Source organism: Carassius carassius, chromosome 25, assembly GCF_963082965.1.
Source record: "Carassius carassius chromosome 25, fCarCar2.1, whole genome shotgun sequence".
Classification (NCBI taxonomy): domain Eukaryota; kingdom Metazoa; phylum Chordata; class Actinopteri; order Cypriniformes; family Cyprinidae; genus Carassius; species Carassius carassius.
This window is the reverse complement of record NC_081779.1, coordinates 14,194,904-14,219,370: the sequence shown is the minus strand read 5'-3', so window position 1 is coordinate 14,219,370 and position 24,467 is coordinate 14,194,904. Positions and strand designations below refer to the sequence as shown.

The 24,467-nt window shown below is 39.7% G+C and overlaps 2 protein-coding genes across 6 annotated transcripts in view; one reads left to right on the top strand and one right to left on the bottom strand.

The window, feature by feature from the left end:
* The window catches only part of LOC132104271 (cytoplasmic dynein 1 intermediate chain 1-like), a 70,414-nt gene extending 58,200 nt beyond the window's left edge, over positions 1-12,214 (top strand). For all 4 annotated transcript variants that reach the window (XM_059509616.1, XM_059509614.1, XM_059509613.1 and 1 more), the window contains 3 exons: positions 258-398; positions 8,143-8,268; positions 10,187-12,214. In XM_059509616.1, the coding sequence (XP_059365599.1) occupies positions 258-398; positions 8,143-8,268; positions 10,187-10,297 (378 nt within the window). In that variant the 3' untranslated portion in view covers positions 10,298-12,214. The remainder of the gene's footprint in view (positions 1-257; positions 399-8,142; positions 8,269-10,186) is intronic.
* Positions 12,215-17,748: 5,534 nt separating this feature from the next.
* The window catches only part of LOC132104706 (electrogenic aspartate/glutamate antiporter SLC25A13, mitochondrial), a 46,282-nt gene continuing 39,563 nt past the window's right edge, over positions 17,749-24,467 (bottom strand). For both annotated transcript variants that reach the window (XM_059510266.1, XM_059510267.1), the window contains 2 exons: positions 22,952-23,042; positions 17,749-18,157 (listed from right to left, as the gene is read on the bottom strand). In XM_059510266.1, coding sequence (XP_059366249.1) covers positions 17,989-18,157; positions 22,952-23,042 — 260 coding nt within the window. In that variant the 3' untranslated portion in view covers positions 17,749-17,988. The remainder of the gene's footprint in view (positions 18,158-22,951; positions 23,043-24,467) is intronic.

Genomic DNA, 24,467 nt, shown 5'->3' with positions numbered 1-24,467 from the left:
GGAGACTTTCATCTAGTGTTTTTTTATGACACTGCTTGAATGTGCAAAGGTTTTAATTAGCTCAATCCCAGACAGGCCCCAGGGCTGCAGCAGCGCCACTCTGTCTACTGCCTATGCCACTCATTCTCTCGTTCTGCCTCTCTCTCCATCTTCACCCACTCTGTCCCCTTACAACCCCAGCACCTTCTTGCTTGCCCTTTCATTCTGTCTTTCTCTTTATATTTCACATCCTTTTTCTCATTTTGTGTCCCCCTCAGCAAAACAAGCCGCTGTACTCCTTTGAGGATAATGCAGACTACGTCTACGATGTGATGTGGTCCCCCGTGCACCCCTCGCTGTTCGCCGCCGTGGACGGCATGGGTCGTCTGGATCTGTGGAATTTGAACAACGACACTGAGGTGAGGTAACGCTTTCGGTCTGGTCCCCCAGATCACGCCAGGCCAAAGATGCATCAAAACAACAAGTTCCTTTCTGTGTGGGCGTCTTCCCACAGGCCGCGCTTAAATCAGCTTTCTGACAGCTCCTCATCAACAGCTCGCACAACACTCCAGCGACGTTCCTTTCCACAGACGCACACACTTAGTCTGCAAGCGTACGGCTAATTACTCCGATGTGTGCGGATTCCTCTCTCTCCACCATCCCAGAGTCAGTGAGTTCCCATGGGCTACAGCCCAGCAAAGCGGTTTAACCCGGTCTTCTGAGGCCACTGTCTTTCAAGACCTTCAGGGACTTAGGGACAATCACAGATTCACTTATTGTATAAGAAAATATTTTAAATCATTTTCTAAACATTCTTAAAACACGACGCAAAATTCTCTGGATTAATCCATATACTGTATATTTCAATATATATGTATAATTTTAAATATTATTTTGTATTTTTGTATAATTTTATACAATACAATTATATGTACAATTTTTACTTTACAGTTTTAATTTAAATAGTTTTTTTTTCTTACTTCACTGAAAATAAGAATATCTTGATTTAAACATTAACCTCATTAAAGTCTGTTAGATGTTTAATATACAGTTATTTTGATCAATAAAAAGCTATATAAATGTATGAAAATAAAATTCTATTAAAAATATATAATAATCAACCAATTTTCAAGATATATCCTCTGAGAACAAAAAATGATTTGCAATAACTTTTTTCATGTTGTTTTAAACATTAATCTCATAAAATTTTGTTCGATTTGTAGTTTAATATACAGTTATTTTGATTTAAAAAAAGTAAAATACTTCAGTAAAAACCAAATACATTTATGAAAATAAAATAAAATAAAAATATTAAATAAACAAATATTCAAGATTTATTCTCTAAAAAAAATTTATAATAATTATAATATGCCATTATTCCACTGGAATTTTTTAATCATGTTTTTAACATTAACCTCAATTTGTAATTTAATATACAATTATTTAGATTTAAAAAATAAAGTAATTCAATAAAACTATAACAATATATTAATCAAGATTTGTTCTCTGAAAACACAAAATAATTTATTATTCAATAAAGCTTAATGAATTTGGATTATAAAAAATGACAAAAATAAACAAAGTACAAATAAGTTCGATATAAACCTAAAAAAAAAAAGGCCTTCATATCTGAAGCAGTTTTGCTCAATGATGTTTTTAAGAATGTTTAGATATTTTTTTCTGAAAACAAGGCCTGATTCAATCCTGATTCAACTGCAGTGTATTGGCATGCAGACTTTGTAGAACGCTGAGGTCATATTAACTGTCATATACTGGATCCAATAGTGTATGTCACTGATAATGGAGAGTCAATGTACATCATGCCATGATGTTGTTTCACATGACAGTTGAATTAGTGCTACATGGACCATTCACACAATACGTCGGTCTGTAATGGTGTACATGCCTCACCACAGCGCAGAGTCCAGCGAGAGCTGTTGGGTGTTACGTGTCTCCGGTGTGAGATGAGATCTGCTCTGACTGACACTGCCTGTCCACTAAGGAATACACACCCTCTTTAATTACATACTGCTCTGAGATCTGCTGTTCTCGACTCAGCCATCTCCCTCTAACCATACACTGTGGGTTTGGTGGAAGGTAACCAATAAACAGCTCACTGATTGTAAATCACATATACTAAAGTCAAATTGAAATCAAAACTGACCCTGTATACCTTCTAACATACATTTCTGGTTTGACCAGAATGATTCCCGGAAAATAATTGTCTGTTTACGTGCTTTTTATATATATATTAAATTAAATGTATGCATTTAGCAGACGCTTTTATCCAAAGCCACTTACAGTGCATTCAGGCTATCAATTTTTACCTATCATGTGCTCCCGGGGCATCGAACCCCCAACCTTGTTCTACCAATTGAGCTACAGAAAAAATGTAAATATATATATATATATATATATATAGTACAGACCAAAAGTTTGGACACACCTTCTCATTCAAAGAGTTTTCTTTATTTTCATGACTATGAAAATTGTAGATTCACACTGAAGGCATCAAAACTATGAATTAACACATGTGGAATTATATATGGAATTATATACATAACAAAAAAGTGTGAAACAACTGAAAATATGTCATATTCTAGGTTCTTCAAAGTAGCCATCTTTTGCTTTGATGACTGCTTTGCACACTCTTGGCATTCTCTTGATGAGCTTCAAGAGGTAGTCACCTGAAATGGTTTTCCAACAGTCTTGAAGGAGTTCCCCGAGAGATGCTTAGCACTTGTTGGCCCTTTTGCCTTCTGTCTGCGATCCAGCTCACCCCTAAACCATCTCGATTGGGTTCAGGTCCGGTGACTGTGGAGGCCAGGTCATCTGGCGCAGCACCCCATCACTCTCCTTCTTGGTCAAATAGCCCTTAGCCGCGTTTCCACCGCAGGAACTTTACCCAGGAACTAGGGACTTTGGGCTGGTACTCTGTGTGTTTCCACCGCAGGAACCAGGAACTAAATAAAGTTCCGGGTAAAAAAATGCCCCTCAGAAAGTCCCTGCTGGCGAGGTGGTACTTTTTCAAAGTTCCGGAACTTTCGGGGGCGGGACTTGGCCGCTAAACATCCTGATTGGGTGAGTTCAACCACCATTTATTCGGATCAACATTTTCAAAATATTACTGGTATTGTGTCATGAAATGTAATTTTTAAAGTATTTCAGGCGAGAATGTAGTTGTTTAAAACTCAAATCTGTGGTTTATTTATGAAGACAGTGCCTATTTAAAAATGTGTTTCACCGATTTCAGAGACGGTCAGCTCTACGCGATCAGCGGGAGCTCAGTGATCATCTATCCGCCGAGAAGCAGCCTCACCTCGGCTAGACCTTCTGATGTGTGCCGCTGGCTCTGATCATGTCTCTTTAGTGGTTAAACATCAAATATAATTTGTTTTGGGTAAATCTAACAGGTTATCTTTGGTCTGTATTCAATTTATCTATATGTTAAAATAAAAATAAAAAAGGCACATCTATATAATATTTCGTTTCATTGTAATGGCTGTATATACATATCCCTGAACTAAGTACATTTCTGCAGCTGTTATTATGCTTAAATGAAAACAAAAGGAGGCAGTGGTATTTGATATCCTATTTCGTTTTATTGTAAATATACAGAGAGGAAAATAGCAGTAGCCATGGTCAGCTGACTGAAGTTATCAAGTCTGCTGCTGTTTGCAGATTTACTGGATTTGCGTCGTCGCAGACATCACACTCCTGAGTCGAATGCACAAAGTCTGAACTACCGAGGATGCACGTCCAAAATCAGCGTGCTTTGTATTGGGAAACGCGCGCAGACCTACGTCACCAGTCTATTTGCCTAATCTTCCCGGTACTTTACACCGCGGTGGAAACGCAGAAAGCAACAGGTCTGGGGGGATAAAAGTTCCTGGGAAAAAAAGTTCCTGGTACAAATGTTCCGGGTAATTTCGGTGGAAACACGGCACTTGATGCCTTCAGTGTGACTCTACCATTTTCATAGTCTTGAAAATAAAGAAAACTCTTTGAATGAGAAGGTGTGTCCAAACTTTTGGTCTGTACTGTATATATATATATATATATATATATATATATATACACAGAGCTGGGTAGATTACTTATGAATTGTAATCAGTTACTGATAACAGATTACATGAAAAAAATTGTAATCAGTAATATACACATTTTTGTAATGTGTATTAACATAATCTGATTACTTTTGGATTACATTTAGATTACATTTGTGCTAACCCTTATTTGATATCACATATATTCAGTTAGCCTAATCTTGTACTTTTTTGAAAATATATTTAAATATATAAAATATTCAGCAAAAAGAGCCACAATAGCTTATTTGTCAAGTGCAATATATGGACAGTTAATACTTACAAAATACTAACACTAATTTACCTTGCTGTTAGAGTTTGTTAGTAACACTGAAAAAAAAAATCACATCTTATGATTTTAAAGCATATTTACTTATAATTAAGTACATTTTGAAAACCAATATTAAAAAACATGAAATTCACAGCAATATCACTGCTAGGTTAAATATTTAATCTAAAAAAAAAACACTAAAAGTGAATAAGACTATCAATGAAAAAACTGATTCAACCGATTCATTCAAACGGCTGATTCATTTAATAAATGAACCAGCAGGGGGGCAGGGTTTCATATTTTTTTGAAGCACCCCTGGGTGCCGCCATTGATTAGCGGACCCCGACCTGCTGTTAGCATTCCATTGAATCCCATTCATTTTGGCGTCACTTTGACAGCGAATAACTTTACATCTGAGGCGTTTAAAGACTCCATTTGTCCATTAATTATTTCTAAAGAAACACGAAAATGTATAAAAGGCTCCATTACTTTGTATCTTACGTTATGGTCCCATAGAAGCAGTTTTTGTAAAAAATAGGCTAACGATTGCGTCATAACCAGCGACTCTCTGTCACACAGTAGAGAAATTACCGTATGGACAGGAGGAGAAGCTCGCAGACAATCTTTTACTGTCTATGAGACAATCGGGGGAACGTGGAGGCATAAAGTCAAGGGAGATAATTAATCAAAATACTTACCAAAATGTGCTCCTGTTCACGCTCGCCTTCTCTGCAAGATTCAGTGGGTGATTCAGATTTCTTTTGGCACAGCGATTAGAAGACATACAGGTTGCTCACGTGACATTTATGTCATCAAGCTCAGTTTGAGTCTGCGCAGTACGCTCGACCCCCAGGAAGTGCGTGCTTCTAATTGACTTCATTTTTCTCCATTGAATCCAATGGGGTGGCTGTGTCCATTTCTTTTACTGTCTATGTGAACCAGGTAACCGTTTTTATAAATGGCTCACTGAATCATTGACTCATTTAAAAAATAAATCATTTAGTAACGAAAGACTGTTGTGTGTTGCTCAGAGATGCTTTGGCTTTGCTTAGAATTATTTTTGTTTGAAATGAAGTAAAAACAATCCATAATGTCTCTAAAATGTAAGTCAGTATATTTATTTAACTGAAGATGTATAAATCAATATCAAATATGTGTGTTTCTTTGTGTGTGCTGTTCTTATAGTTTTGATTTCTCCGCAAGTCAGACTTTCACGAGCCTCAACTGAAGCGACCTTGATACTGTCAATACATTATCTGTTATTAGTCACCATTTACACTGAAATTAATAAAATCAGAATCATTCTCTTCAAAGTTTCGGTGATGTCCTAGTTATTTTTTGGTCAGGTTACTTGTCCGGTCGGGCAAGTACAATTCTCTTTCACTTGCCCCTTCACAAAATCCACTTGTCCCGAACAAGCATTAATGTCAATCCCTGGCTTATATATAAAGACCATTTCCAGGTCAAATATTTGACATGAAATTCCCAGTAATAATAACTTTGCTAAGTCAAAGAATTCCATGGACAGCAAATTAATCCATGGTAGGAAGAGTTTACACTGAATAGTGACATTTTCCCATGTCTTTTTTTAAAAATTAAATGATGTCTGAACATCCAGTGATTAAAGGCTGCGTTCCCCTCCATTTTCCCTTATCTTGTTGCTGATTTCTTCTGAGCGCGATTCTGACACCCCTCCTCCTCTCCGCCGGAAAAACTTGAAGAATCACGAACGTATATAAGTGGCAGGTTTATTAGAAGAAAATATAGACGTAAAAAAAAAAAAGAAACTTAGGAGAATCAATGAATTGTGAACGACTTATTACCATTTTGTAAATGAAATGTAATCATGTAGTCCATAAAAAAGTAACTGTAGTCAGTTTACTCTAATTACAAGTACTTGAGTTTTGGAATCTGATTACGTAATCCAGATTACATGTAATCCGTTACTACCCAGCTCTGTATATATATATATATATATATATATATATATATATATATATATATATTAACCAAGCCCTCTTATTTTTTGATATAGTGACCACAGTTAAAGATCCAATCTCATTGGATAAAACCAATTCCATCCTATTATTATTTTCAATATCCTGTTTAACTCAAGTGAAATGGTAAAAAACAAAAGTAAAATGCAGACACCATGTCTTGATGTTTTAATAAACTATTAGTGTTTTTAAAGATTAACTTTAAGTGAACGTGTGCAATTAACTAAATATAACTAAATATTTAAAAACTATACTGAAATAGTCCAGTGTGTGGGTGTGTGTGTCTGCGTGGGTGTCCTCTTAAGAACAATGCACTTTATCCAAAACATCAGGAGCCAGCAGTGCAACAGCAACGCGCATGCTGACGCACACACCAACACATGCGTAAACAGCCAAAGATCTTGTGCCAGAAAGCAGCCAACAGTTCTCCATTGTCAAGAAATTCACCCATAGCACCATTAACAGACTGCGGGCTCGCCTGGTTCCAATTTATGCAAAGAGAGGCTTGCAGCCAATTTAACCTTGCAGTTGACTCTCAGAGGAAGCTGCTCGCTAATAGCTCTCAGGCTGTGGTTAGCCTGTTCTGAAGCGAGGAAGCTTTTGTATTAGCCAGCGTACAGCTTCCATCTTTGCTGACTACATATGTCAGGCCAGTCTTAACTGTCATAAGTAATAGGCATAAGTCAACTTCACACACGCGCACAAACAGAGCTTGTGTCTCGCATTAATGTGTGCAAAGCAACTTTTCATGATGATTTATGAAATCATTAAAAGCGCTCGTAGTTATTTCCAGTACAGCTGTGGATTCATGTCTTCTTCCTGTTAGAGCTCAGCTTTGACTAGGCATCCTAACAACATCATTTTATCACAAGGGCTCTGTATGTTTACATTATATGAGTTATAGGCTAATATTCAAAAACTGAAATGAGATTCACCAGTCCAAATCCTCTTTGTTATAATTTATTGTATTTTTCTATATTCTAGCATGATATTTTATTCATTTTAAAGGTGAGTACAATAGTGCTATATGATCCACATTCATTTTATAATTCAACATTTGTATCAATTGTATGTTTTTAGTCCTTCTAATTAATATTTTAAGAAATTATTATAAGAAATACGGAGTTAGCAACATGACAAAAATTAGAATTTTGTAAATGTAAATTTAGATATGAGATATTAAAAAAGTAGTACTTTTTATAGATTTCCATTATATATTTATTTATACAGTATATAGATTATATATTTTATTATTTAGCATTTTAGACTGCAGTTATTCACATTATACAATTACAAAATAAAACAAACTATCATTGAAACATTTGGGTCAGTAAGATTTATTTTCTTTGAATGAAGTTCATATTTTTATTAATCGAGGATGCATTCAGATGATCAAAAGTAAAACATTCATGTATGATTTTTTTATTATTATTATTTTTACTTCATTCATTAAAGAATCATGAGGAAAAAATATTTCACAGTTTCCACAAAAAAATATTTAGCAGCACTGCTTAAAATTCAGTTTTGCCACCACAGAAATTAATTGTATTTTAAATAAATCAAAATAGAAACCAGTTATTTTAAATTGTAATGATATTTCACAATTGAGATTTTCTATCAAATAAATGCAGGCTTGGTGATCATAGCATATTTATATCAAAAACATTTCAAATTCTTAGTGTATATGCTGGTGTATATTTCACAGTGAAAAAGATTCATTCAAAAACATTCCCCAAACTTGTAATGTGAGTAATTCACATATTGTGTTTGATATGTATGATATATGATTAGAGGTGTGTTTTGTGTCCAGGTGCCCACCGCTAGTGTTACAATAGAGGGAGCCCCCGCTCTGAACCGCGTCCGATGGGCCGCAGGGGGCAAAGAGGTCGCTGTGGGAGACTCAGAGGGACGCGTGTGGATATACGACGTTGGAGAGGTATGAATCATTTGCCACTAATACGTGTCGTAATGTGCAACATTACTGGTATTATTCTTCTCTCAACGGCTCTCTGTACGACAGCTTTATGAGCATCATCAACCCAGTACGGCCTGGATGTTGAATGAAAGTGGAAGTGAAATTGAATATCTCAGAGTTTGACATTAAGGGTTTGCATGTTTACAGAGCTCTGCGTGGCTAGCTTGTTTCTGTTTGAAACTTTTATTTTAATTCCTTATTTTAAGGCAGTCTCCACATGACTTAACAGAGCGGCAAACCACTAGGACTCCCATGTTCACCATCTTCTTTTTCGGACTCTGGGTTTCGCCTCATGTGTGGGCCGGGGCAGTGCTAATTTTAGCGCAGTGTATCGTGGTAATTGGAGAGTGCGTCTGTCGAACATGTGGGCTCCTTGGGCTGATGATAATGGTGGGTCATCAATAAAATGAAGTGAAGGAAAGTTGAAGGGTTTAGGTTGAACGTGGCTTATTTACAAAAGACTTGGACATGAAGCACTCTGTCAGCAGAAGCAGTCACCAACCTGCAGTCGCGGCAAGAAGGACCACTTCTGACGACTGCCAAGGTCCCTTTGTGTTATATTTAGTAGACTGTGTTAAATATTTGCTTTGGAACACCACAGCATGTTTTCACTACACTTGAGTCATATTGCCTAAACTTCAGATGCAATTTTAGGTGGTTTACAGTTGAAGTTAAATAGATTTTATTCTTCAACCGCAGGACACCCCCTGTATAAGAGTTTTTAAAGGCCAGAAATATAATCTATGATGTACTAAAGCTAAAGATTCTTTTTAAACTCTTGCTTTGCTGCTGTATAATTCTAGTTGACCATAGAAGAAGATAATTTATGCAAATATCTGCTTTACTGCCCCTTGTGGCAACTCAAAGAATGCAACACGTTTTAGTCCTCCATTATGAATTCTGTTCATACAGTCGAGTGTTTGTGTTCATGTTCTTTGCCTGACACTATTACTGCAGTTCATACAAACCATGATTTTCTGTGCACCTCCCTTATGACCAGTATAAATTTGATTTCAAATTCATTTTGTTATTTTTGTTTTAGAAGCAAGGATTAAACATCTCATAAAAATGAATGAAAAATGTTAAACATATTTTATTGTTTTCTAGAAAATATATTTTAACTGCTTCACTTATGAATATCTAAATTAATTCTGTTTGCGAAATTATGTGGTCCAACCAACCTGCAGGAAAAAAAAAGAGAGGACCCCATCAAACCATAATGTTAAGTTCAATAAAATATCAGATATTTTTATGACTAGGTTAGTTTTTTTTTAGTTTGCAAAATTTGAAGTATGATATCTTGAAAAATAAGATTGTAATCATTTTACTCAGACATTTTCAGATGTATTAAATGTAAACATATGAAACATTTTATAAATATAGTGATGAAATCCCATTGTTATGAGGTCATTTATTGATGAAGGCCTCTTAAGACCCCCTGCTGTACTCTAAAAGAGCGTGATTTGGTCTTGGGTTTGGAAGTGGCTGTCATCTCCTCCCACCTCTCTATTCCTGTTTAATTATACCCTGTAGATCTCTCTCTCTCTCTCTCTCTTCTTCAGCCTGGGCGGCAGGCAGCCGTCCTTTCTCATCTAAATCTGACTCTGACAGCAGAAAGCGATCCCACATCGTCACCCAGCCGACCCATAGTCCCCATCTTCCCCTTCCTGAGAACTGACACGATAAATATTCAGCACTCAAAGGCCAAACAAGCAGCTTTATTGTTCTGTCTCTGAATCACAATGTGTGGTGATCTCTTTCCTCTCCCACACTGTGACAGCACATGTAATGCGTAGCTTTTGCTCTTGATGTGGCATTTCGGAGGGGTGGTGGGGGTGTGTTTTTGGCACTACATTTCTAAAACGCTCATCTGTTGCAGCTGGCCGTGCCCCACAGTGAGGACTGGGCCCACTTCGGCCGCACGCTGATGGAGATCCGTGCCAACCACGGGGACGGTGAGGAGGAGGGGCCTGTGGAGCTGGCCACGTAAACACCGGACCCAGACTGAGCCTGATGTAACACACCCAATTAGCGTGTCCACTAGTACTGTGCTGTTTACGCCAATAAAAGGGACCATTGATCCAAATAATGAAAAATTACTAGGGCTGAGTAAAATATTGCATGATTTTTTTTCCTTCCAAAGCAGTTAAGTGCAAATCCTACCCCACAGCGACTGCGCTGATCAACTCAATCATGCAGTCACCAGTCAAGAAAAGTGGATCAAATCGATGCAAACGGTAGGCTTAACGCTATCAGGATGTGCAACCAAGGCTATACTGAGCTTAGGGTATAGGTTGGGGTCAAAGGTTAGTATTTGATTTAATGTTGTGCAGGCAGTCTGAACTGTGATTTACTTGACCAATACAGTCTTTAGAATCAGCTGTGTGGTGGGGTGTTGTGCTTAACTGTTTTAGGAGGAAAGAAATCATGAACAAATGACGATTTTCGGATTATTTGCTGACAATTCCTGAAATGCCGAGATTAATACTGTGTCTGAAATCACATACTCTCTAGATAGGTAGGCCTACTTTAAGTAATTACTTAGAGGCTGTTTAAAAAGTATGTTGTGTGAACTATGAATGTGTGTAGTATGAATTTAATCATTGTGATTGTCATGTGACCTGCTGGCTTCCTGAGATAGTAAAGTGGCCATTGTGCACACTACAGAATTGCACTGAAAGTAGGGAACATTTTCTCATTCTATTTTATGAATACTGTGAATTCGGGCATACTACATTTTTTACATTTCGTTATATAGTAAGGAAGTAGTTTATGTGATTTCGGATGCAGCCTCCAGTTTCAGTGACAGCGTGACAATGTATTTGCGCTATCCGTCCTATACATGTCGCTAAACTAATTAACCTTAATGCACAGTTTGAGCCATGTTGTTATTTTTTTGTTTATTTATTTTTCGTAATGTGCAGGCTAATGCACTTAAAAGGTTCTCTGTATCACGTGTTTCTTGCATTGCTTTCCAGCATCTGAGTCTTCAGTGCCACGGCAAATGAAATCATATTATAAATGTGAGTTTTTGTCTAGATGACTGCACAGCAAATGAATAAGAAACGTCTTTCTATTGAGTTGTCCTTGCGGAATGCATGTAAAATAAACATACACACGACCAATGTTGTCTGAATCACAAAATTACATTTATAAGCTTGATGTTTTAATGTTTCAGAAGTGAATACAGTGTGACTGGTAAAGACCGATTAAAGAAAAGTGACTTGAATTAGCCTGTTCATTAATTATATAATTTACAGAATTAGCAAATCTATCAACTATTAGCTAAATAGACATTGTAACTGTTTTAATCACCACTTATGGGAAAGAGCTGCTTGTCCTACACAATAAAGTCAAACTAGTTTGGAATGACATGAAAGGTAATTTTCTTATTTAGGTGAACTATAAATTTAATGTTGTACTCATCGGTTTGTTACGAAGCATTTAAAATTACATTTCATTGCCGTGAGCTTTTTGATGTGTGAGAGTTCATTGTATTTTTACGTTCCATGTCATTAACGTGATGGCAATTAATGTTAAATCAGTTAATACAATTTTTTGAAAATGTGCATTTCAAAAATGTGAATTAGAAATAGCCTGCTGCTAGAAAGGCATCTTCGATGTTGGTTTGTGGTTATTTTTTTGTATACTTGAATATTGTGTGTGTGTATATTTTTGTACTGAGCCCCTGCATGAAGCATTGACAAATTAAGTTATATATAAGTTGGTGATTGTGTCAACAATATTCACAGTGGCTTTCTCGTTATTGTTACGGCGATGCAAGCAGGTATTGTGTGTGCATACTAAAAGATGTTTCACATGTTAGAAATGGTGACCATAATGGAAACCTTAACTGTGTGGCTAAATGAAACAAGTGTTGGCAAATAAAATATGCTTCTAGCAATCATTTTGGTTTGATCTCCTTTAATAAATCTGTCCATCAGTGCATCTATTGCTTTCATACGTATACATGCCATAGTAAGGCACACTATATGTACAATCAACTCTACTGTACAGCTCAATTTAGTCTTCACATCATTTTGTAAGGGGCTGAGAAATACAGTACCCACACTGACAAACATCATGTGTAAAACCTTACTGCGGAGACTCTAATTTCACACTGACCTGACCGTAAATGGTCACTGCGTGTAGATTCCCAACACACAAATTTAACACTATACAAACATAAATATGAAATACAATAATACATTCAAATATGAGTGTCCACATCAGTACTGAAATGAACTGCCCAATGAGTGCAATGTGCTTAAATAATTTTATGGCGGATCAGCCATAAAATTATTGTAACAGTAGTACATCTATCATTTAAACAATATAACATTGTCAATTCCAACTGGATATGCTTGTACTGATTTAAAACCCTGCAATATGCATCAAGTAAAATGTTCATTAAATAAATAAAACGTACTCGGTTACTAAACGTAACCTCGGTTCTCTCTAGAAGAGCGAACGAGTACTGCGTCTTAGCTAAGACGCTACGGGAAAAGTCTCTTTTCACGAAATACTGAAGCAAAAAATTATCCTTAATTTTGTATTTTTGTAAAGCGCATTTGCAGCAGTACACAGCCATAGGGGAGACGGCTCGTTCGCTCATTGGCTTGTTCTGCGGCAACTGCACAGCCTATCGAGCGCCGGCTGATGCAACATCTGATGCTGATGCAGCTTCGCGCCCTTCTTGCCACTTCCCGCTGAAACAGGTGTGGCCCAACCTATAAAAGGAGCTCGAAAAGGCTGACTCACCTGATTTATTTCATCGCCAAAGCGAACCAGAGTGAATCGTGCGCACGACAGAGAAAGCCCCTGAAGGCCCCTGGAAGCGTAAGCTAACGCTATGGCGTCAACTATCCATCTGGATAGAGTCTGTCTCGAAACAGCCATTCCCTTGGAACGTCCACCGAATGAGACAAACAGCTGCTCCATCTGCCGAAAGGCAGCAGAGCGAGACACATAAGCTCTTAAAACCCTGACAGGGCAAAGAAGACTCGAGTCTCTATCCTCTCCTGACACCGGCAGGGCAGACAGGGTAATAACCTGAGCCCGAAACGGCGTGTTGAGGGATTTCGGCACATAACCGTGCCTAGGTTTGAGTATGACCCTTGAGACATTAGGCCCAAACTCCAAGCACGACTGGCTCACCGAGAGCGCGTGCAAATCACCCACATGCTTCACCGAAGCGAGAGCCAACAAGAATACTGTCTTGAACGACAGATGCTGAAGGCTAACCGATTGGATAGGCTCAAAAAGGGAACCCTTCATGGCCTCCAAAACTGCCGCGAGGTCCCACATAGGGACTGACGGAGGTCTGGGAGGATTCAGCCTCCTAGCTCCTCTGAGGAACCGGATGACCAAATCATTCCTTCCTATTGACTGACCGAGCGCTGTTTCGGAAAACGCTGCGATGGCCGCCACATAAACTTTGAGCGTGGATGGGGCTCTGCCCTTATCCAACAGCTCCTGTAGGAAGGAGAGAACCTCCGTCACCTCACAACTAAGGGGTGAATATCCTCGAGCTGTGCACCAGCTGGAGTACACCGACCACTTCGAGGCATACAGACGTCGTGTCGACGGAGCTCTAGCCTGAGTGATGGTATTCAGCACTCCCACTGCGAGATCAGCTGGTAACCATTGAGCGCCCACACATGGAGGGACCACAACTCCGGTTGAGGGTGCCAAATCGAGCCCCTGGCCTGCGAGAGGAGGTCCCTCCTCAATGGTACTGGCCACGGGGCGACATCTGCTAACTGCATCAAATCTGGGAACCATGGTTGGTTCTTCCAAAGAGGTGCTACAAGCAGTATTGAACATCTCGTTTCTCTCACCCGTTCTATCACCTGCGGAAGGAGGGAGACGGGAGGGAAAGCATAAAGCGGGCAGCACGGCCATTCCTGTGACAGCGCGCTTTCGTTCTTGGAAAAGAACGCAGGGCAGTGAGCGTTTTCGTGGGACACGAAGAGGTCCACCTCCGCCCTGCCAAATCTCTCCCACAACAGCCGGACTGTTTGCGGGTGTAGAGACCATTCGCCCGCAGGAACATTGCCTCTGGACAGCCTGTCTGGACCCAGATTCTGTAGCCCAGGCACATGCACTGCTCTCAGCGAACGCACGTCGCGCTGAGCCCAAACCAGGAGGCGTTCCGCTAGCCTGTACCGGTTTCAGGACCCGAGACCGCCCTGGCGATTTATGTAGGACACCACAGACATGTTGCCCGAACGGACTAAGACGTGGTGATCCTAGATTTGGGGACAAAAGCGCATCAGCGCGTTCTCCACTGCCAGCATTTCCAGACAGTTGATATGATGGAGCTTTTCCCGTTCTGACCATAGGCCAAAGGACGGTCTGCCCTCGAGCAGCGCTCCCCATCCCGAAGTGGAGGCGTCCGTCGACACCATCTTCACATTCGGGGAGGTCCCCAGGCTTACACCTGATCGGTACCAGCCGTTCCCTGTCCAAGGTGCCAGAGCTGTGACACAGCTCTGATTGACCTTGAGATGCAGCCGGCCAGACGCCCATGCTCTGCGTGGCACCCGCGTCTTCAGCCAGAACTGCAGGGGGCGCATGCGGAGCAGGCCCAGCTGCAGAGCCGGAGATGCTGAGGCCATGAGGCCCAGCATCTTCTGACAGTGTTTGAGCGACACGGTCGCGCCGCATCGGAAAGAACTCGCTGCGCGCTAAATGCCCATCACGTGCTGTGGTGACAGCCGCGCCGTCATGGAACACGAGTTCAGAACTATACCCAGAAAAAGAATCGTCTGACTGGGGTTCAGCAAACTCTTCGCCCAATTGACACTGAGGCCGAGCTTCTCGAGGTGATCGAGTAAAACGGCCCTGTGGTCCACGAGCTCCGCTCGTGATCGGGCCAGAACCAGTCAGTCATCCAAATAATCCAGCACTCGCATGCCTCTGAGTCTGAGAGGAGCGAGCGCTGCATCCATGCACCTCGTAAACGTACGAGGAGCCACAGAGGACTGTAAACTGGTATGCCTGGCCCTCGAAGGCGAATCTCAAATATCGCCTGTGGTTTGACGCTATCTGTATTTGAAAATACGCATCCCTCAGATCTATTGACATGAACCAGTCCCCTCTGCGAATCTGCGCGAGGAGTTTCCTGGTCGTAAGCATTTTGAAACTGCGTTTCATCAATGCCTTGCTCAGCTGTCTTAGATCCAGTATGGGCCTGAGACCCCCGTCTCTCTTGGGCACCAGAAAGTATCTGCTGTACAGCCCCCCTTCGCTTTGAGCTTGAGACACAGGCTCTACAGCCCCTTTGCTCAACAGTTTTGATATTTCGGCCCGAAGTATGTGTGCTACTTCTGTTTTGACCATAGTTTCGACGCGCGCTGAAAAGCGCGGAGGGCGTCGAAAAAACTGTAGCGAGTAGCCTCTCTTTATAATGCCTAGCACCCAATCCGAAACCCCTGGAAGCGCTGACCATGCATTTGCATGAATGGCTAAGGGCTGGATGCGAAGCGCGCTCTGTTGACCGGTCAACGGCGGCGCTCGGGTGTGCTGCACATTTGAGGCAGGGAGCGCGCTGATCACAGCGGGCAGATCGCTCCTTCTCGACCCCGTCCAGGCGCTAACCGACTGGGGGAAGGCTGAGCAGGTCCCGTGGGACTCGATATGTCTGCGAGTAACTGTGGGCTGCATATGTGCACATTTACCACTTTCAACTCGCTGTCTGCCTGTGCAGAGCGTACGTGCACGGGCCTCGTTTTTACAGAAGCCACGCGCCGTATGTGACATAGTGTATGTGGGCACTGGGGAGTGGGCACGTTTACTATGCGGCGCGCTCGACCGATCTGTGTCGATCTTATGTGCGCGAGCCCTGTGTGCAGGGCTGTGCTTACATGTGGAGATGGGCACTGAGGAGTGGGCATCGTCACTGCATTTATAGCACCATCAGCCGTGGCCGGACGAGCGTGCACGGGTTTTGTTTTACAGAAACCACATGACGCATGTGACATAGTAATTGTGGGCACTGAGGGGTGGGCACGTTTACTATGCAGTGTGCGGACAAAGGTGCGTCGCTATCGCCTGTTCCACCGGCGGAAGTGACTGGTAGTTCCTGTTTTTAGCATCATCAGTGTGGAGAATGCTAGTGAGACAGACGAACGAGTTCGCGCTGAATATGGAGCGTTCCAAGCCTTCGCCACCTCTTCGTGAAGCTCAGGAAGAAATGAGGCGGGCTTTGAGAAGTACGCTCATCCGAAAGGGAAATACCATCCAGCCGGGAACGAGAGGGGGGGCGCTGGTGCAGACCACTCGCAGCCGAGACTCGTCGCGGCCAACGCGAGCATTCACCCCGGCTCCTTCTCGATGTCAGCTCGTCTGCTGGGCTTCTGAGCAGAAGGCGCGAGATCCTCGGAGCTCGCCCAGCCCTCACTGCCCGAAGCTAGCAGAGAGCGCGTGTCCTCTTCCCCCGACGCGGCCGTGAGATCGACTTCCTCGGACGACGCGCCGGCAAACAGCGGGTGCTGCCCACCGGGAAGTGATGCAGGGGGGGGGGGGTGAAGCAGGGCGAACCGGTGAGCTCGGTTGAGCTGAAGACGGTTCCGGAATCCGCTGGAAGCGATGCTTTTACGGCGCCTCAGCGCAGCGGAGAATGCAGGCTCAGAGAAAAAGGCCAGGCGAGTCCTCAGAGTCACCATGGCAACAGCTCGCAGTGGGGGCATCCGCCGTCAGCGAGCGCTGCATGATCTTCACCCAGGCAGGAGACACAGATGACGTACCGGTCTTCCTCGCTGAGTGGGGCTCTGACAAGCCGCAGGAAGGCATCTTAAAAAAAAAGACGCGAGCTCTTTTACGAGTGTGTGTCGCGGGGCGAACACACACACACATAAAGAACAGCTGGATATAACAGAATTGAAAGGATATAGGCACCGGATAGCGCAGCAGGAACGGCAGTGGAAGGCGGCGATGCCAGCAGCTTCAGAATGGCTCGTCCTGCTGATATGCTTTCTCAGACGGCGATTGCGTCCTCCGTGAGCCAGCGATGCGTGAGCTTCGCTGAAGAGATGAAAAATCAGGTGAGACAGCCTTTTCAAGCTCCTTTTATAGGTTGGGCCACACCTGTTTCAGCAATAAGTGGCCAGAAGGGCGCAAAGCGCCCTTATTGGTCTGATGTTGCATCAGCCTGCGCTCGATAGGCTGTGCAGTTGCCGCAGAACAAGCCAATGAGCGAACGAGCCGTCTCGCCTATGGCTGTGTACTGCTGCAAATGCGCTTTACAAAAATACAAAATTAAGGATAATTTTTTGCTTCAGTATTTCGTGAAAAGAGACTTTTCCCGTAGCGTCTTAGCTAAGACGCAGTACGAGAGAGCTCTCGTAAGAGAACTAGTAGTATATCTAACTGGCCATTTGAATTGTTTTTTTCCATATCCATTCAGCTGGTTTGCAACAGTTTGCTAAAGGTAATCTTAATGTTTGATTTACATTTAAATTAGATCAAAGTCACACTAAGAATCCAGGACTTTGTAGTAGATTTTAAAAATATTACATATCATCCCATCTAATGTTGTACTTTAAAGTTGTCATTTGCACTAACGATCACATAAAACATTATTTCCAGGTCATCTGCTGAAGGTTTTCTGTTCTCAACAAGAAGGAAGAGATTCATATGTGTGTTTGTTCCAGTGCTGCTGAAGTGGATGTGTCTGCTTCAAACGTGTGGGGCGGCAGGCGCTCCGAATCGTGGTAGATGCAGTCCAAATTTACTCTCGATGCCAGCAAACGTGGCCACAGCCAACCTGAAGCCACCGATGTGGTCAGGATTGGGCGCCGGGAGGCTGATCGGAGACATGGGAGTAGGCTCTGTGCCAGCTGGTTTTCTGTGGTGAGGAGAGAGGGAGAGAGAAGATGGATGAGGAGGAGGAGCAAAGGGAAACCTCACATTCTGCTGTGTCCTGTCAGAAAGAATAAACAGCCTGTCTGAATACTGAAAACAAGAATATTTTCCTCTCCAGTTATGGAACACAAAATAAATGAATAGACCAGAACCAGTTTCTTGCCTTCCTTTAAAAAAAAAAAAAACTTTTCCATTTAGGACACAAAACCTATTTTAGGATGTCCTCTTACCATTTTTGCCTGAATGAAAACATAATCATGTAGCTCAGATCTGTCTGAGGCACCAAAACCAGACGTCTAAATTTGTGTGTCCGCATAAGCAATAAAATAAACATGTCAATGTCTATGTGCTTATGTATATTTATGACAAAGGAAAAAGCATGTAAATAGAGTCTCACAATGAACACATTCAACAAAACACCTTTTCACTCATTCTGTACTGTATATGCATGTGCTATTTTCTCAGTCTCTCAGTTTTCCTACAGCTTTTGGAGTACATGATTCTGTCAGTTGTGGCACCAAAATATTTTTCTGGAATAACTTATAGTAATAACTTTAAATTTGACCGCTGTCCCAGGGAAATCATTTTCTACATACACTACCATAAAAAAAAAAGTTTGGGGTCAGTAAGAAGAAATTAATACTTTGATTCAGCAAGGATGATTGGAAATAAAGACATAAGATCTCTATGTCAAAAAATAAATGTTTTTGAACTTTTTATCATCAAATATGAATGGTTTCTGCATATATAAAGCACAGCTGTTTCCGACATTGATAATAATAGGAAATGAGCAAATCATAATAGTAGAATGATTATTAATAGGATCATGTGACACTGCAGACTGGAGTGATGATGATGATGCAGAAATTTCAGCTTTGCCATCACAATTAATAAATTAATAATAAATATTACATAAATAATTAAATAAATAATATATATATATATATATATACATAATTAAATAAATAATTTAAAATTGAAAATTTTAGTGACATTTCACAATATTTCCGTTTTTACTGTTTTTTGATCAAATAAATGCAGCCTTAGTATGAATAAGACATCTTCTCTATTATAATAAACACAATAGTTTTATTTTATTATTGTACAATATTCATAATACTTTATTTGTATTTATATATATATATAAAAGTTTGGAAACATTACTATTTTTAATGTTTTTGAAAGAAGTTTCTTCTGCTCATCAAGCCTGCATTTATTTGATCAAAAATACAGAAAAAAATTTAATATTGTGAAATATTATTACAACTTAAAATAATATTTTTCTATTTCAATATACTTTAAAAATATATATATATTCCTGTGATGCAAAGCTGAATTTTCAGCATCATTACTCCAGCCTTCAGTGTCACATGTAACATCCAGTCTATCACATGATCATTTAGAAATCATTCTAATATTCTGATTTATTATGACTGTTGGAAACAGTTCTGCTGTCTAATATATTTGATGAATAAAAGGTTAAAAGAACTGCATTTATTCAAAATAAAAATAAAACATTCTAATAATATATATTCTAATAATATATTTTCTTTACTATCACTTTTTATCAATTTAACACATCCTTGCTGAATAAAAGTATTGATTTCATAAAAAAAAAGAAAAAAAAAATTACTGACCCCAAATTACTGACCAGTAGTGTATATTGTTATTACAAAATATTTATATTTTAAAAACATAAATTCTTTTTTTTTTTTTTACTTTTTATTCATAAAAGTATCCTAAAAAAGTATCACATGTTCTGAAAAAATATTAAGCAGCAGAACTGTTTCCAACTTTGATAATGAATAATAATATTAGAATGATTTCTAAAGGATCATGTGATAATTATCCTAAAAATTCAGCTTTGCATCACAGAAATAAATGATAATTTAAAGTATAATAAATTTAAAAACAATTATTTTAAATTGTAATAATATATCACAATATTACATTTTTTTCTGTATTTTTGATCAAATAAATGCAGGCTTGATGAGCAGAAGAAACGTCTTTCAAAAACATTAAAAATAGTAATTTTTCCAAACTTTTGGTCTGTACTGTATATATATATATATATATATATATATATATATATATATATATGTATGTATATATATATATACAGTATACGTAACAAAGAATAGATGTATTCTTATTAGTGGTGGGCCGCTATCGGCAAAAACGTGCTGCGTTAACGTGAGACTCTTATCGGGCGATAAAAAAAATATCGCCGTTAATCTATTCTCAAAATTGGGTTGGGAGCTGGGTCTATACTAAGCAAGCTATGATGACTTTCAACTTGATATTTTATGTAACCGACTGGCTGAGGTCAGCCTAAAAAGATGCTCAGGACAGTTGACGGGCCACTGCTGCGCATCGTCACGAAAGCTTATCTTTTTCACGTGTGTTACCGCTTGTCGATTTAAACATTAAAGCATCCAAACACAAGACGTGGAAAAGCTGAACAGAGTAACGTTAGCTGGTTACTCGCACGCTGTGTTCGGTGCGCACAAGAGAGATCGAGAGCCGTGTATCACGGACAGCGACACTGAACCGAGCTCTCTTCTGCGAAGTTCTCCTCGAAGTCCCTACTGCACCTGAACGAACAAATACAAATCGCAGTTTGAACAAACTAAAAGATGTGAAAGAGCCCAATTCAGTACTCGCGGTGTTCTGGTGTTCAGGGCTCACGCAGAGAAAGGCGTCTCAAAACACTTGAACATCGAATTCGCTTATTTTTGCTCTTGTGCCGACAAATACATACAAAATATGTCAAAATATCCACCTTGGAAATTATGCTCGAAAAAACTGTCAGTTATTTCTTAAAGTGAAAGTAAACAGTTGAGGAAAAAAATGGGATGAGCATTATATTGGATGCGTTCATCGTTTCTTAAAGTGACCGCGCCTAATTTAGCTACTGTAATGTTAATCCAAGAAAATTAAAATTAAAATCACTCAATGCTCTTGACTGAATTACTTTGTAGTTTTAACAGTCAAACCAAAAATTATTCAGACACCAGAATAATTTTTGATATATATAGCAAAACTGTAATAATGTGAGAAATGTTGAAGGTGTCTGAATAAATGTAGGTTTGATTGTATATTTCATTTTTACATTGAAGACTATCCAGTGCTATTTTACATTTAATTATTTGGTTTCTGTACCTTGACACCGACAAACTTGAACAAAACTTAAACATTTTGTAAATAGCACAAATAAATAAAAATAAATGAACATACAAATTAAACAATTTCAAACAGGGCCCACTGGTACAACCTTCACTGGGGCCCCGCTGACCCCAGCTACGGCCCTGCTCAAGCCTCTTTCACACATACTCCGTCTGCAGTGCGTATGCAGTCGGTGTGCATTACGTATGTGGTGCGTTTGCAGTCCGCTACTCAGTACGTAAACGATCGCTGCACTGCTGCAGACACAACGCTCCTGGAACGCAACTGGAATCTGTTAACATGGATGCGTAAAAAAATATGCAACGCATACGCACTGCAGACGGAGTATGTGTGAAACAGGCGTAAGGTTGTTTGCACCTTGTGCAATGTGGAATTAGTTTACAGCTTTTTCAAGCACTTTGTGATGCATTTTGGAAACAGGAGATGAGCCCCTTTTCTAATGCACCACCTAGCTTGATAAACCCCTTCTCAAAGTTTGTCAATTACTGTTTGTCAATTTTATTTGGGTAACACACATATTCTGAATGCCTTCGGCAGAATTCGGATGAGCCATTTTAATCTAGATTAATTTCAAGATCACAGTGAGATTAATCTAGATTAAAAAAATAATCTATGTCCACCACTATTTCTTATAAATGTATTAAATTTGGCCATCAGTTACCAGCCATAACATAAAAGTAATGATCAGTATCCGCAGGAATTTTTATAATAATGCATTCTTGGTCATATCTACGCTCTCTTTTTCACATAAAAGTTTCAGATCTAAGCTACATAATTGTATAATTTCATTTAAACTGATGTCATAAAATGTCCTAAAATACAGCCTGGATTCTAAAGGTTTTGAAAAAGGCAAAGAAAACGCTCTGTTCATTTATTCTGTCCTCCAAAACTTAAAAGGAAAAAATTCTTGTTTTCACAATTCAGTCAGGCTGTTTACCTCCAGTACACTTTTTGATATGACAGCAAATATTTATTAAAGTGCTAACTGAGCCACATTAATCAATATATAAACAGGTATAAAAAAAAACAAATCCACACACAGGTTTGTATATATAGCATGTTCCTTTCCATGCGCCTGTGGTTTTTGGGTTTCAGGACAGCACAATATTCCACGGGAAAATAAGGTCATTCTGTCCAGAACTGGAACAGACTTCAGTCAAAGCAATTCTCCCCAACTCAAATCACTGGGACACATGAGAAATGGAAGAGCATTTCTAGAAATGTCACCTCCAGGCTTCAGTGAGTCAGCCGACCCTTTCTAAATCATAAAGCGAGGGTGTTTTTTCGCTTCAGCAGGAGAGATAAAGATGCCACGGCAAACAGCTTTCAGTCCAGGCGTTCAAAGCTTTCTTGTGTAGTAATTAGGCCTTCCTGCCTCAGATGTAACAAAGTGCCTGTCGAAATGAGAGTCTTTGCTACAAAGCCAGCCCTCTCTAAAAAGCTATTAATGAAATTTCAGGGCATCTGACATTTCATTGCTCTTCACAATCACACTACGTGGCCCAGAATTTTTATTTTTTTATTAATGGAAGAATTCTAAATAAAGTGTTACTAAACTATTTCAGAGTTGTAGGATGTGTGAGAGTCTCACTGTCCACCGAAGTCTATGTAGAACCACCTCTGCAGGAGTTCATAAGTCACTAGAGTCACTCCAAACTGAGGCGAGGAGCGAAACACACGTGCTGGGGGGTGGGGGGGGGGGGCAAAAACATTAGAACTAAGCATCAGCATGCAGTCAGTCAGTATAGATATTTTTAAAAACTTAGTAGAAGAATATAAAGGCATGCTAAAACTCACCATTATTCACCCAATAATTTGTTCACCCTAATTTGATCCAAACCTGGATCGATAAATTCTAAATAGCTCTTAAATGCAATTCTTGAAAAATTCTTAAGTTCTCAGATATTTTCTTAAAAACATCCATGAGACAATGAAAGGTTTTGGTGTTATCACACCGTAAGCCTCACTGATCAACATTATGAAGAAACATCTCAAAGACCGTCTTTTGAGCTACATCCAGATTACCGTAATAAAGTTACTAAGCACTAACAATATTTTTTGTTTCTTAAAAGAACGTTTTGTCTTTGGAAAGATCTTAAAGGGGTCATATGATACGATTTAAATTTTAAATTTCTCTCTGGAGTATTACAGGCTCTTGGTACATACAGAAGATCTGTACAGTTGCAAAGACTAAAGTCTCAAATCCAAAGAGATATTCTTTATAAAATGTTAAGACTCATCCCTCCCCGCCAAAACAGCTCGTTCTAACACACCGCCATGTGGGAAGATTTGCATAACGCCACCCAGATGTTCACGCAAAGAAAAAAGGCATAACTTTTATTCTCTCTGTTGCCACCGCCGCCATGTTATAGAAATGCTGTGAATTTAATTGTGAAAGCGAAACTACTTTGTTTGGCGTTCCAAAAGAGGACACAACTAGAAATTAGTGGTTAAGTTGCATTTACAACACTACTCCAGAACAGTTAAACTCAAATATTCAGATGTGTGAAGCACATTTTACTTAATTAAATATGCAATACAACGCATTAAAAAACAGTATAAGTCATTATTATCAGTAACTATGTCCCCACTGGATGCAACAAATACCTCGTTTATAATGGGTTTTACTGATTTTGTCTCGTCGCACCGGGACACACGGCATCACAGTATGTTAAAGGGCGTAACATTTTCATGACACTCTTGAGGTATTTGGCCAATCACAATGCACTGAATAGCTGGCCAATCAGAGCAGACCTCGTTTTTCAGAACGATGAGCTTTGTAAAAATTGACACGTTTCAGAAAGGTGTGGCACAGAGGAGAAACAACAATGTACAGTATGTGGAAAGTAATGTGTTTTTTTAACCTTAAACCACATAAACACATTGCATTACACCAAATACACAAAATAATGTTATTTTTAGCAATGTCATATGACATTCTAAAGAAATATTTTTTGAAATGGAAAGTATTTTTATTCTTTATTCTTAAGTTAGAAAACAGTTCAAAATAATTGTATTATTGCAAATGTTTTGTGAAGCCAGCTCCTGACTTTCACTCAACAAAATGAGAAAGTTCCACAAAAGCAATCACAGAAAGTCCAGGGCTG